The sequence below is a fragment of the Oncorhynchus mykiss genome, chromosome 10, assembly GCF_013265735.2.
Source record: "Oncorhynchus mykiss isolate Arlee chromosome 10, USDA_OmykA_1.1, whole genome shotgun sequence".
Lineage (NCBI taxonomy): Eukaryota > Metazoa > Chordata > Actinopteri > Salmoniformes > Salmonidae > Oncorhynchus > Oncorhynchus mykiss.
Genome location: NC_048574.1, coordinates 60,990,260 through 61,004,145, shown reverse-complemented (window position 1 = coordinate 61,004,145; position 13,886 = coordinate 60,990,260). Strand labels below are relative to the sequence as shown.

At 41.6% G+C, this 13,886-nt stretch overlaps 2 protein-coding genes across 2 annotated transcripts in view; one reads left to right on the top strand and one right to left on the bottom strand.

The window, feature by feature from the left end:
* The window catches only part of LOC110534421 (lecithin retinol acyltransferase-like), a 66,590-nt gene that overhangs the window by 39,502 nt on the left and 13,202 nt on the right, over positions 1–13,886 (top strand). The gene's annotated exons all lie outside the window — the stretch shown is intronic.
* On the bottom strand, positions 2,702–8,968 carry LOC110534419 (fibrinogen gamma chain). Its single transcript, XM_021619279.2, has 9 exons — positions 8,716–8,968; positions 8,543–8,590; positions 7,865–8,048; positions 7,369–7,453; positions 6,798–6,928; positions 6,025–6,158; positions 5,560–5,744; positions 4,344–4,621; positions 2,702–4,039 (listed from the first exon to the last, which is right to left on the bottom strand). The coding sequence occupies exons 1-9, from the start codon at positions 8,776–8,778 to the stop codon at positions 3,849–3,851; spliced, it is 1,299 nt and encodes a 432-aa protein (XP_021474954.1). The 5' UTR covers positions 8,779–8,968; the 3' UTR covers positions 2,702–3,848.

Below are 13,886 nucleotides of genomic sequence, written 5' to 3'. Positions count from 1 at the left end.
CTGCTTAACCCAACATAACAATTCAGGCCTTATTTTCAAGGGCTTATTTACATTTTAAGCCCTAATCACATGTAAAGCCTAGGCCCGTTGTTGTTCTTGAGGCTTTCGAACATTTCAAATTGTCTATTTGGATTTCATCCTGACTTTATCAAATCAAATGTTATTGGTCACATACACGTGATTAGCAGATGTTATTGCGAGTGTAGCGAAATGCCTGTGCTTCTAGTTCCAACAGTGCAGTAATATAAAAACAAATTACACAACATATACCCAATACACACAAATCTAAGTAGGAATGAATTAAGACTATATACTGTACAGTATATGGACAAGCGCGGTCAGAGCAGAACGGACTAAGATACAGTAGAATGGTATAGAATACAGCATATACATATGAGATGAGTAATGCAAGATAGGTAAGCATTATTAAGTGAAGGAGATACCGTAGAATAGTATAGAAAACAGTATAAACATCAGATGAGTAATGCCAGATATGTAAACATTAAGTGGCTAACATACCTTAGAATAGTGTGAAACACAGTATATACATATGAGAAGAGTAATGCCAGATATGTAAACATTAAGTGGCTAACATACCTTAGAATAGTGTGAAACACAGTATATACATATGAGAAGAGTAATGCAAGATATGTAAACATTATTGACTAAGATACCGTAGAATAGTATAGAATACAGTATATACATATGAGATGAGTAATGACAGATATGTAAACATTATTAAAGTGACTAGTGTTCCATTCCTTAAAGTGGCCAGGGATTCCTAGTCTATGCCTATAGGCAGCAGCCTCTAATGTGCTAGTGATGGCTGTTTCACAGTCTGATGGCCTTGAGATAGAAGCCGTTTGTCAGTCTCTCAGTCCCAGCTTTGACGCACCTGTACTGACCTCCATCTTCTGGATGATAGTGGGGTGAACAGGCAGTGGCTCGGGTGGTTGGTCTTTTTGGCCTTCCTGTGACATTGTGTGCTTTATGTTCTGTATACGTCAACACTGCCTTTTGAAAACCTTTGGAAACTATGGTACTTGGACCATGTTTGCCAAGGAAAGTACATTGATTAATATGTGTCTAATACACTCAATTCTAAATGACCCCCATTCAAGACACACCTCTGCATTTGGCAAATTTCAATGTGCATTTCAAATCAAATCCAATGTCATTGGTACAAAACACATATTTAGCAGATGTTATTGTGGGTGTAGCGAAATGCTTGTGTTCTTAGCTCCAATAGTGCAGTATTATCTATCAATTCACAACAATACACACCAATCTAAAAGTAAAAGAATGGAATTAAGAAAATATAAATATTAGATTGAGCAATGTCGGAGTGGCATTCACTAAAAGACAGTAGAATAGAATACAATATATAAATATGAGACGAGTAAAGCAGTATGTAAACATTGTTAAAGTGACTAGTGTTCCATTATTAAAGTGGCCAGTGTTCCATTATTAAAGTGAGTAGTGTTCCATTATTAAAGTGAGTAGTGTTCCATTATTAAAGTGGCCAGTGATTCCATGTCTATGTATAGTTCAGCAGCCTCTAAGGTGCAGGGTTGAGTAACCGGGAGGAAGCCGGTTAGTAATGGCTGTTTAACAGTCTGATGACCTTAAGATAGAAGCCGTTTGTCAGTCTCTCGGCCCCTGCTTTGACGCACCTGTACTGACCTCGCCTTCTGGATGATAGCGGGGTGAACAGGCCGCGGCTCGGGTGGTTGTTTTCATCGATGCTTTTTTTGGCCTTCTTTTGACATCGGGTGCTGTTATGTGTACTGGAGGGCAGGTAGTATTTCGATCACAATCAAGAAGCAAACAGAAATCTCTTAATCTCTACTGTAGATTCTAGCATATTTGTGTTATTTCGCTGCAGTCCAATGCTTCGAAAACATGATTAAGCATATTGCAGCTAACATATTTGACTCAATATGAGTAACAAGTATGGAATGTCTGTCAGAGACGTGGACTTCTATTCAACCAACATCGATACTACTATCCAAAAGTGTTGAATAAAAGTGTTCCCTGATCCCATTTATCTCCTGGATGGAAAAGTGATTGTAAATTGATGACAATTGCAGCAGTACGTTATGAAATACATTCATTTACTAATTTTGGCTTTCGGTTGACTCCATAAAAATGCTGATAGGAAAATGCAATGCATGTTGGGTAATATTGACATAAAGAGTGTTCACATAGGGGACCTGTGCAATGTACAAACAAAGACAAATAAACACCCACACATAGCCTACTTACCAGTCAGCAGAAACCCACCCACACACACATAAGCACACACACACACACACACACACACACACACACACACACACACACACACACACACACACACACACACACACACACACACACACACACACACACACACACACACACACACATAAGCACACCCGTACAAAAAGCCTTTCTGAGATCCCTCTGATTAGACGGGAGAAAAAGCGAGAGCCTCAGAGGCTTTTTGGTAATAGTGCCACATCTACCGAATGACATCCAAACATGGTTTTGTCCATGCACAGTCAAGTAAATCACGTGACAATGATAACAACATGTTCTTCTCAAAACATGTATGGAGAACATTTGTCTTGATAATGCCACGCACCAATGGGACAACAAAAGTATAGGTTCTAATTCCTGTACTGTTGGTGTTGTAGGAAAGAAAAGATTGACTGAGTCGTATGTTCAGGTAGGTATTTATTTTGTAATAGAACAGCATAAAGGACATAACAGGATTTGTAATAGTTTCACTCTGTCTCAGAACGTTTTGTCCATACTGAACATGACCCTGGATTTGGTGGGCAAAACACACATACCCTCTTTAATACGGTCAATTCCTACTTAACATTCCTACCTAATAGCGTCAGTTTGTTTCCCCGTTGACACATCCTCTCAGAATTCAAACCAGGCCATTTGAATATTGGTTCAAAGAACTTCCAATAGATGATTTCCAAGAACTTCAAAATAGCAGTGAATCAGAATAGCTTCTAAAAATCGTTGAACGAATTGATTGAGTTTGGTCCTCCCAGCACAGAGCCTTCTATTTAAAATCCTTTCAATGCCGCCACCAACTTCCATGGTTATTTCATTTATCATCCGATGCCTATGTGCAATTCATCATATACTGCTTGTTCGATTTCTAAATGAAATGTATATCATATAAATGTGGGTATCATTTATCACATTTAGAACAATTACAAGTGGTACCAGGAATGGATATCAGGGAAAGTACAATAAAGAAATTGGCATGGTCTTTTTAAATGCTATTTGAGGTGATTCGGCACCTTGGCCTGAGACCTGAAGACGTGTGTTATCTCCCTGAGGTATTGGCTTTTAGCTTAGAGGGCTTACACAGTCTTATGGCTTTCAGACCACCCAGGTTCAAACCCTGTCTTAGATCATGTAGTCGTTGCAGGGGTATCTAAAACCAGCACAAAATACATCTTACATGTAGACAAATACAACATTTATTCACTGGTTAAACCAACCAGATCTAATTATTCTCCATAGACAGTAGATCAAGTTTGTTCTAAGATGGTGCTAAATAGAAGAAGTTGAACCAATCTTCCAAGGTCCAACAACAGCGATTTGATCATAGACAATATTTTAGGCAAGAGGGCAAAAAAACTAAATTGATCGAACCAATAAAAAGAAGTTACAAGACAGAGGGCCTTTTCCCCAGACACAGATTAGGCCTAAAGTTAGTCCTGGACTACATGTTTAATAGAGATTCTCCATGTGCGTTTTAGGACTTGGCTTAATCTGTGCCCGGCAAAATTCAAGGAAGTTCGAGCTTCCTTGAACTTTCTCAGGACACAGTATGTGTTTTAGTTGTCTCCCAGGCCTCCAAACTGTTTGACCCCTCCGGTCTGCTGTCCGTCCCCCGCCGTGATCCTGTTGGTGGGGATGATCTTCATGGTAGTCTCCTTCAAGGAGTACCAGCGGCTGTGCCACGTGGCCCAGATGATGCCATTGTCGTAGCCTGACTCGCCGGCGTCCTTCTCCGTGTACTTCCCACCTAGGGATGGAAAGACGGAAAGAGAGAAGTGTCAATGAAACGTTTGTTACAAGTAAGAAAATCACAGTGTTGGACCTACTCCTAAATGTGGCCTTCTCGGAAAGGTAACAGTAAAAATGTCAGACAAACCCCAAAACTGACATTGGTATAGGTTGGTAGTGACTTGCATAAATGTATAACTATAGTATGGTTCATGTTACTTGGAGAGTAGTATTCTTTCAAAGAAAAACAGAAAAACGCAAGAACGTGCATGTGTCTGTGTGTGAGAGTGCGCACGTGTCTGTGTACGTGTGTGTGTCCTTACCCGGGTAGTATTTCCCGTTGAGGTGGGCGGCGTGGCATCGGTTCATCCACCAACCGGAGCCGTCCTGCTTAGCACAGTTGCCCTGGAACTTGTCGTTGTCCTTGTCGCTGGTACTAAACTGCATGCCGTTGTGAGACGTGTAGAACTTGTCGCTGGGGTCATCGCCGAAGTCAAAGCCGTCAAACGCGTCACCCGCGTCACCGCCGAAGTAGTAAGCGTAGGTCAGACGGTACATGTCGACTTCCGGACCCACTTTGAACATGGCGTAGTCGGCATGCCTAAAGAAAGAAAAGAAATACATTCTATATTTGTTTACTCGTGTGGTTTTATTGAATAAATAAGACAAGAAAAGCATGAGCGGCGCAGGTCAGGAAGGCATTTGAACCCATGCCTACTGTGGTGTGTGTACTGGGGTCCGCTGCACAAAGCACTAGACCACACAGGCCACAAAGTATTCATTTAAAATGCAGCATACTATCCTGACGGCTTGGGTCATGGCCTCCAAAAACCAGTGTCATGAAGTTTGTTGCTTTGATTGTGGAGGTCAGTTCTTTCAGCTATGTAACTTGGCACCAGAAAATCTATTCCACAAACTAAAGTCCAGAGGTTTGAGATGTGTGGAGAAACATATTCTTTTTAAGTTAGACACCTCACCAAAGAGAAGGCTTACCGCTGCTTATTTCCAACAATTCATCATATAAAATAGCACTAAATGGCACTAAATATTTCAGGACTAAATATATTAAAAGGGGCAAATCCTAACTTCCACTTAAGTCAAATGTCAACATAGTCTCTTAATGACATTAAGGACGAAGTGAAAATTTGACTTGCTGAAATATTTCATTAATTTAGTGGAGAGAATTGCGCGAGTAAATGTGTCATATAGGCAAGACCAATGGTGCCCAGCCCCCAATAACTTTGAGGGGGAATTGATAATAGCAAAATCTGGTATTTATAGCATTTCTATAGCATGAAACCTAGACACCACAGAATTGGATTAGTAAGCATCCCAGTGGGTCAAGATGGTTGCAATGATGTCATTATAACGGCCTTACAACGGGTTGCAGTGATCATTGCAACCAGTTTTACCTGCTGGGATAAGACTTTGAGCTGTTCCCACTACATTTTGAACACCATTTTCTATTCAGGAGAGGGTGAATGTAGGCCCTAAGTGTGCACTAGTAGTAGCCTTAGTAGAGAACTTAGTAGTGCGTACTTCTTGTTGCCCTGCCAGTCGGTGAGCTCGATCCTCAACACGTATGGGATGGAGGACTGGGTGGAAAGCAGGTGCATCTTCTCATTGCCCAGCCAGAACTCGGTGGTGTCATCTGGGCTCAGGTAGCCGAAGCCCTCCTTATACTGGATCCAGTCCTTGTTGAAGTCCACGTTGCCATCACGTCTCTGTGGAGATATATGTTGGACGGTGGTTATGGCAATAATACAATATGTGGTTCCAATCGGGTGTGGGTCAATACCATTTCACTTTAGTCAATCCGGGAACTGAAATCCCAATTGGAATGTTTAGTATCTGAAATAACTGAAATGGAATTGCTCCCAACCCTGGTTCCAACTTCCAATGTCTCAGTGGGTTGGAGCCTGGTGGGGTTGGGGGTTTGAATCCTGCATGGGCCAACCATAATGGATATGCTACGTGTCACTTGCAAGGGAAGAACACACGTACCCGCTGCAGGACGGTAAAGCCGCGGCCGAAGCTGTCGATCTCGCAGTAGACCAGGAACTGCTCCTTAGCCTTCAGTGGCTTCACGTAGTACAGACCGCTGCTTTTGGCCCCCTTGTTGGCAATATCCTGGCAATCTAATACGGGGGAAAACGACATGCCATGACCATGTTGTTACGTGTTAATAACAAAGATTACTGTTCCCATAAGGCAATGCGCCATGCACAATGTTTTTTGTAGTGTTTTTAGCCTGTTCCTGGACTACAGATGGAAATGAGCTCTGGCTCTATTACATTGCTGATTATGTTCTTATGATCTTGAGCATTGTTGATTTATTGTCCCTTGTCCCTGGTAATGAGGGATTGTGGCATTTATTAACAGCCATTTTTGATCATTTCAATTAAATGAAAGCTACAGTATACCTATTTATGGAAGAATCCCTTATAAAATGCCAATAAATGACAAAGTAATTCATTAAACTAATCTAAAGTACATCCATATAACTGGATTGATACCCCTTACTTAAAGAATATCACTTAGAAATGCCAACAGGTGATATAAACAAATGAATTCATTAACCATTGCTAAAGTGCATCCATATAACTGGATTGGGATAAATCGTCTCAGCCTCTATTGATTGATGCCATTGATTCACTTCTGACTAAACAAGCAACAAGGACAAATGATGGGTACGTAGAGCGATTTCTCCAGGAGCAGGATTGAGCAACCTCTCTGATGAAATGGGGAACGACCTACAGAACGTTGTCGATTTTTACCTTTCCCTGTAATGGGTTTGATTTCCACGGTGTCCTTGCAGGGATCTTGGCATTTCTGATCCAGCTGAATGGACATCTGTTTGAGGTCTAACATCCTCTTCTTATTGGATTCCAGCATCCCCTGGAGTTGACTGAGCAGAAGGGGGGGGGGGGGGGGGGGGGGGAACAGACGGATAATGTTTCTCAGGTGATTTGGATATAAACTTAGATTGCGGTTTATATCGTAGGTCAGCCAGCGGGTGTGTGATTTGACTATCAATGCGTTTGAAGTACACAGCATTTGACACTTGTACCCTTACTTAGTCCGGGTATTTCCAATTTTAGCAGGTAATTCGTCCCCAGCAGGGAATGATTGTTTGTAATGATGTCATTGAATGGTTTCAACCAGCTTTAGCCGCTGAGAGACATACAAGCATTGGGGTCAACTCCAACTAAATCCCAATCAATTCCAGAAGTGAATTGCTCTACTAAGGAAAAGTTCTGAGTCCAATTGTAAGTGAATTGAGACCAAATTAGATTCTGATGTAAAAAAAAAATAATAATTTAAAAATGGTTTAAAAGAAGGACTTACTATATTTGCTCCTCCTGGGAGACGATGGTCTTCTCGAAGCGCAGGACATCATCCAGTATGCTCGCTGACCTTTTGTAGTGGACGTCTGCGGAACAATCACAATACCTGCTTCAGTTACAGTAACCTAAATGAGTGGCCAGAGTCTATACTTCTTTTAAAATGAGCCTAACACCTGGGTGTCTTCAGTAGGGCAAACTGTAGAAAGTTCAGACACTACCTCCCGGATTCACTCTGTTTCAAAATGTTTTCTCCCTATTGAACACAACCCCGATGAAGGTTCGAGACAAACCGTTTGTGAAGTGATATAAAATCAAATCCCGTAGCAATGAAAAGCGGAGTGTGCCACATTGATGTATTCCTTTAAAGTTTGGACTTTTCTGCTACTGACTCCTCCACTTCTTAGCACCACATCTAATAGTGTTGATTTTTTTTTCTCATTTTTGTGTTAGCCAGGTTAACACAGTCAAGTAACCAAAGATACAGAAAAGTCAATCACCTCCACCAGACTTCTGATGTTGTGTTGCCGAATCCTTCATGTAGGTGACTTTCTCCGTGGCCCCAGTGGTAAGGTTGGTTATTCTACCCAGGATGTCCTCCATTTCATCAAGGTCCTTGTCCACCACCGGCTTGTACCTGTTGAGGTAGTCAGCCACGCCACATGTCGTCGGGCAGTACTTGCCCTACAACAGGCACAGAACACAGATGCTTTCATTTTAACACTCTGTGAGAGATATGTCTGTGTCGCAAAGGACACCCTATTCCCTTTATAGTGCGCTGCCTTTTGACCAGGGCGCATTGCTCTTTGGTCACAAGTAGAGCACTTTATATTGGAATAGAGTGCCATTGGGGACACATATTTACAATATATTGCTATATTGTGACAGTGGGTGTGTGAGTATTGGAAAACCTCATTGGATTGAAAGAAACTAGAAAAGGTTTAATCACGTGTGTTCTTTGAAGAGGCACCCACTAAATTGGTTGTAATGTCCCAGCATTAACTACATATCATAATGCGCAAGAGGAATATCATTCAGCAACAAATCCATCTAAATAACAATGTCAATAAGTATTCGGCACAAAGAGGATGAAATAGCGAGACGGGATAATTTCTTCCTGAACACACACCGCTTAACGAGTAGAGGACCTGGGCGCATCCATCTACAATCATACTTACAAATCCGTCCCTTGGTGTGCAGTCCTCGGAATAGTCTCCCCTCGTTTGCTGTGGAACAGAAGCAAAACAGCACAGTCTGTAATCTTAGTAGATGCCACTGTATCTCTTGTTGCAGAACACTGTTTACGAGAACACGCTCAATTCAGACAGGCTCACTGAAATGTGACACTTACTGCGGAGGAGAGGGAGAACAGCAAAAGAACGCCTGCGGCTGTGGACAAAAGGGAAGGAGCCATGTTACTAGCCTTTGGTACACCAGTTGTGGTGTTGTCCAGTTGGAGAATGAAGAGCCTCTGGCCCCTGATGGTATATTTATCCGATCAAGGTCCTCCTTTTTGTTGCAGATAAGGGGTCCGCGTGTAAACAGAACCGGGTCATCCAACTCATGTCCTAGTAGATGACTCAACAACGTTGTGACTCAAATGTCCTACTACTTGTCATTTCCCAGATGTGACAGGGATTGATTAACAGATTTGATTAACAGGTTTGGTGTGGTTCCTTCCATGGCTTTGTGCTCACAGGGAAAGTCGTGGGCAGCAGGCTTGCGTGGTGAACTTCATTGGGGTCAAAACAACACTGGGTCAATCATGCCATATCATTACCTTGCAAATTCCAATCCAACCAGTATAAAACATATGACAAGATACTACATTAGATATTATATTAGAGTGTTTTCTAAATAAAAGGTCTATAATTTGTGTGCCCCCTTTAAGGTTATTTTAGGACCGCAATCACTCCTCAAGTTACAGTCCTCTACCCTTTGGCTGTTTTTGTGGCAAGAGTGATGCACTATATACACAACAGTATGTGGACAACCCTTCAAATGAGTGGATTCAGCTATTTCAGCTACACCTGTTGCTGACAGCTGTATACAATCGAACACACAGCCATGCCATCTCCATAGACAAACATTGACAGTAGAATGGCCTTACTGAAGAGCTCAGTGACTTTCAACGTGGCGCCGTCATAGGATGCCATCTTTCCAACAAGTCAGTTCATAACATTTCTGCCATGCTAGAGCTTCCCCGGTCAACTGTAAGCACTGTTATTGTGAAATGGAAACGTCTAAGAGCAACAACGTGAAGTGGTAGGCCACAAAAGCTCACAGAACGGGACCGCCGAGTGCTGTAGCGCGTAGTGAGTAAAAATAATCTATCCTCGGATGTAACACTCACTGCCGATTTCCAAACTGCCTCTGGAAGCAATGTCTGCACAATAACTGTTCGTCAGGAGCTTCATGAGATGGGTTTCCATGGCCGAGAAGCCGCACACAAGCCTAAGATCACTATGCGCAATGCTAGGGATTGGCTGGAGCGGTGTAAAGCTCGCCGCCATTGGACTCTGGAGCAGTGGAAACGCTTCCTCCAGAGTGATGAATCACGCTTCACCATCTGGCAGTCCAATGGACGAATCGCGGTTTGGCAGATGCCAGGAGAACGCTACCTGCCCCAATGCATAGTGCCAACGGTAAAGTTTGGTGGAGGAGGAATAATGGTCTGGGGCTGTTTTTCATGGTTCAGGCCCATTAGTTCCAGTGAAGGGAAATCTTAATGCTACAGCATACAATGACATTCTAGATGATTCTGTGTTTCCAACTGCATGACAATGCCCCCGTGCACAGACGAGGTCCATACAGAAATGGTTTGTCGAGATCGGTGTGGAAGAACTTGACTGCCCTTAGATGTTGGAATTAGATGTTCGACGAACAGGCGTCCACATAGTTTTGGTCATGTAGTGTATAAGCTTTGTTTGTAAACAATGTGATTGTAAACAACGGCTGTTTAACCTTAAAACATGGTTAAAACTATCATGTGGATATCATGGACGATCAGTCCTTTCATCCATAGCTCTGTCTATGAATTTGAAAGTGCCAACATTTCTTCATGCCCATCACTCAGCTGTTTAGTGAAACAGTGACGGCTTTGTTATTGTTTAAAGTGCAGATTGACCCTTTAACCCCAAATCCTTCCATTGAACATTAGGAGAGTAAAAAAAGACCTAGCCCCGGATCAGCAGTTAGGAACAACTTGATCCATCCTCCCCCAATACCAACACAACTTGTGGGCACAAAGCCACTGTACGTACTGTAGGCAGCCTCAAGCTAATGATTACCACTAATGCAATATTTATTTTCCAAACATTGGAAGTAGTGCCCGACTGTTCCTCTCTTCAAACCTTCCAACAAGATGTGAAAATGAAACAGAAAAAACAGCAACTTCATTTGAAGAGAGTTCCACTTATAGTGGTTTCACAAGTACTAGTAAGACAAACTCTGTCACTTCGTTTGTTTACAACTGTTTCCTCACAACGGTCGTTGTGAAAGTGGTGTACATTTCAGATGTGCTCATTTGCAACAGGCTGAAGTTGTTCTCTAGCATTATGGAGACTCATTTGTGTTAATATTAGTAACCCAGTAGATTCTGATAGGCAATGCTGAGGCAGACAGTTGGAGCAATGTTGCTGATGCTATTCTGTTTCTTGCTGATGATTGTAGGAGACATTGGTATGAATCAATGCTCTAGCATACCATAGGAGAATCTCAATTGCATACTTTTGAGACTTCTGGCTTTCTAATCCAATGGGTTTTGAAAAAGAGCTGAGGAGAGTCGAAGTAGGAATTTGCTATTAACCACAGATCAGATTATCCTTGATCCCCCTAATGGAAGGGGTCACTTTCCTCCAATACTAATTTTAACAAATAGGGGGATGAAAAGCATCTGTAATGATGAATAATAACCAGAGGTATAAAGTAACTAATTACAAAAGCTCTCATTACTGTAATGGAGTAGCTTTTCGGAGTACTTGTACATTTTTTTTTTTTTTTTTCAAAGGCAGTCATTTTATTTCTACTTGTGTACATATTAATTAAAGTAAAAGTACTACTTAAGTAGGATATTTCAGTACTCTTTCCACCCCTGGTGAGGGAGGGAGGGAGGGAGGGAGGGAGGGAGGGAGGGAGGGAGGGAGGGAGGGAGGGAGGGAGGGAGGGAGGGAGGGAGGGAGGGGACTGTTAATGAGTGAGTGAATGTCAGCCGGTCACATGGACACGTAACAAGTAACAGAGAGATGAACGAGGGATTGAATGGGGGACATTTTATTTACATTGAATGTTTCATTTATTTTCAAATGTAATAGTATATTGGACAAATTCTTCATCTTTTACATACAGATGCCACAATGGCCTATTTATTGCCTTACCTCTCTTATCCTACCTCATTAGCACATGCTGTATATAGACTTTTCTACTGTGTTATTGATTGTATGTTTGTTTACTCCATGTGTAACTCTGTGTCGTTGTATCTGTCGAACTGCTTTGCATTATCTTGGCCAGGTCGCAGTTGTAAATGAGAACTTGTTCTCAACTAGCCTACCTGGTTAAATAAAGGTGAAATAAAATAAATAAAAAGATGTGCCTGGTTGCGACTCGTAAAATAAATTAACTTAGTTCCTGCTGTACATTGATTTACTCTCTTCCTTTTTCAGTTTAATGCAACAATGTTCAGGTAACCTTAGCGAAATTAGCTAATTATCAAGGTCAATGTTTTTATTTAAAAAGTAACTCAATTACTTTTACTCTGAGTACTTTTTAAATGAGCTACTTTGTACATGTACTCGAGCAACTTTTTTATAGCAGTGATTTTACTTCTACTTGAGTAAAATGTCATTAAAGTAACAGTACCTCTACTTGAGTAGGATATTTCAGTACTCTTTCCACCCCTGGTAATGAGCCTCTGTCAGTAGTAGGGTGGGCAAATGTGTCCTATTCCAACCATGGCTGCATTTCTTAGGATAACCACCAGAGGGAGATGAGCTACCATGATCTGAGGAACACTGGAGAGGCCATAAACAATTCAGCTGTTGGATGAAGTTGCCTCTAGATGCTGATCTGGGGTCAGTTTAGCATTTTACATACTAATGGTAAAGGTTAGGATTGGGGGAGAGAGAGCGGTACAGAGGGGAAACTTCACCCAGGAGCTAAATTTAAGACAACGGTGTCCATATTATAACAGCCTCAGTTTGGATCTCAGCTTCTTACAGACAGTTACAAAAGGGAACATTCCTACAACCCTTCTTTCTACAGACATAGAAAAATAGGAAACATTACCACAAACATTCGTCTTACCGACACTGAAAAATAGGAAGCGTTTTCACAACTATTCTCAGAAAATATGAAATGTTCCCACAACCATTCTTTTTACAGACAGCGAAAAAGAGGAAACGTTCCCACAACCATTCTATTTACAGACAGCGAAAAAGAGGAAACGTTCCCACAACCATTCTATTTACAGACAGCGAAAAAGAGGAAACGTTCCTACAACCATTCTATTTACAGACAGCGAAAAAGAGGAAACGTTCCCACAACCATTCTATTTACAGACAGCGAAAAAGAGGAAACGTTCCCACAACCATTCTATTTACAGACAGCGAAAAAGAGGAAACGTTCCTACAACCATTCTATTTACAGACAGCGAAAAAGAGGAAACGTTCCCACAACCATTCTATTTACAGACAGCGAAAAAGAGGAAACGTTCCCACAACCATTCTATTTACAGACAGCGAAAAAGAGGAAACGTTCCCACAACCATTCTATTTACAGACAGTGAAAAAGAGGAAACGTTCCCACAACCATTATTTTTCCAGACAGTGAAAAAGAGGAAACGTTCCCACAACCATTCTTTTTCCAGACAGTGAAAAAGAGGAAACGTTCCCACAACCATTCTATTTACAGACAGTGAAAAATAAGAAACGTTCCCAGAACCATTCTATTTACAGACAGTGAAAAAGAGGAAACGTTCCCACAACCATTCTATTTACAGACAGCAAAAAAGAGGAAACGTTCCCACAACCATTTTTTTTCCAGACAGTGAAAAGAGGAAACGTTCCCACAACCATTCTTTTTTCCAGACAGTGAAAAAGAGGAAACGTTCCCGCCGCCATTAAAAAGGCCTGTGATTCACAGCATGACGGAGACATCTCTTTAACCCGTCAATCTATCTGAATGAGCGTTGTTAAGCCTATGAGGTGAATCAAACCGAATGAACAAACACACAAATAATGTTCATGGTACCTCTGAAAAGACCTTTGTGTTCCGTTGAGACAGAACGAGGCGGGCAAAGACGGCACGGTCGGTGGTGATGCAATGTCAACACAATAGTCCACGTCAGTTTCTCACTGGCATCAAATGACTGTTTTACGAGAAGGGCCTTGAATTATAGTTTCAGTAACATGTGGGCATTTAATTGTTAGTTTGGCTTCGGGCCTGTTGGGCAAACACATTTCCATGTGTTGATGTTGCGCAAAAACAAAGCAGCTTTTTGTTGTTGAAGAGCTTAAAAAGTTGTTA

What these genes read in the sequence shown, in the direction of transcription:
- LOC110534419 (XM_021619279.2), bottom strand. Translation starts at nt 8,778, where the DNA reads ATGGCTCCTTCCCTTTTGTCCACAGCCGCAGGCGTTCTTTTGCTGTTC. An exon ending in TGTTCTCCCTCTCCTCCGCA is followed by an intron (nt 8,591 to 8,715) that starts GTAAGTGTCACA and finishes TCTGTTCCACAG; the next exon opens with CAAACGAGGGGAGACTATTC. An exon ending in TCCCAGGAGGAGCAAATATA is followed by an intron (nt 6,929 to 7,368) that starts GTAAGTCCTTCT and finishes CCTTCTGCTCAG; the next exon opens with TCAACTCCAGGGGATGCTGG.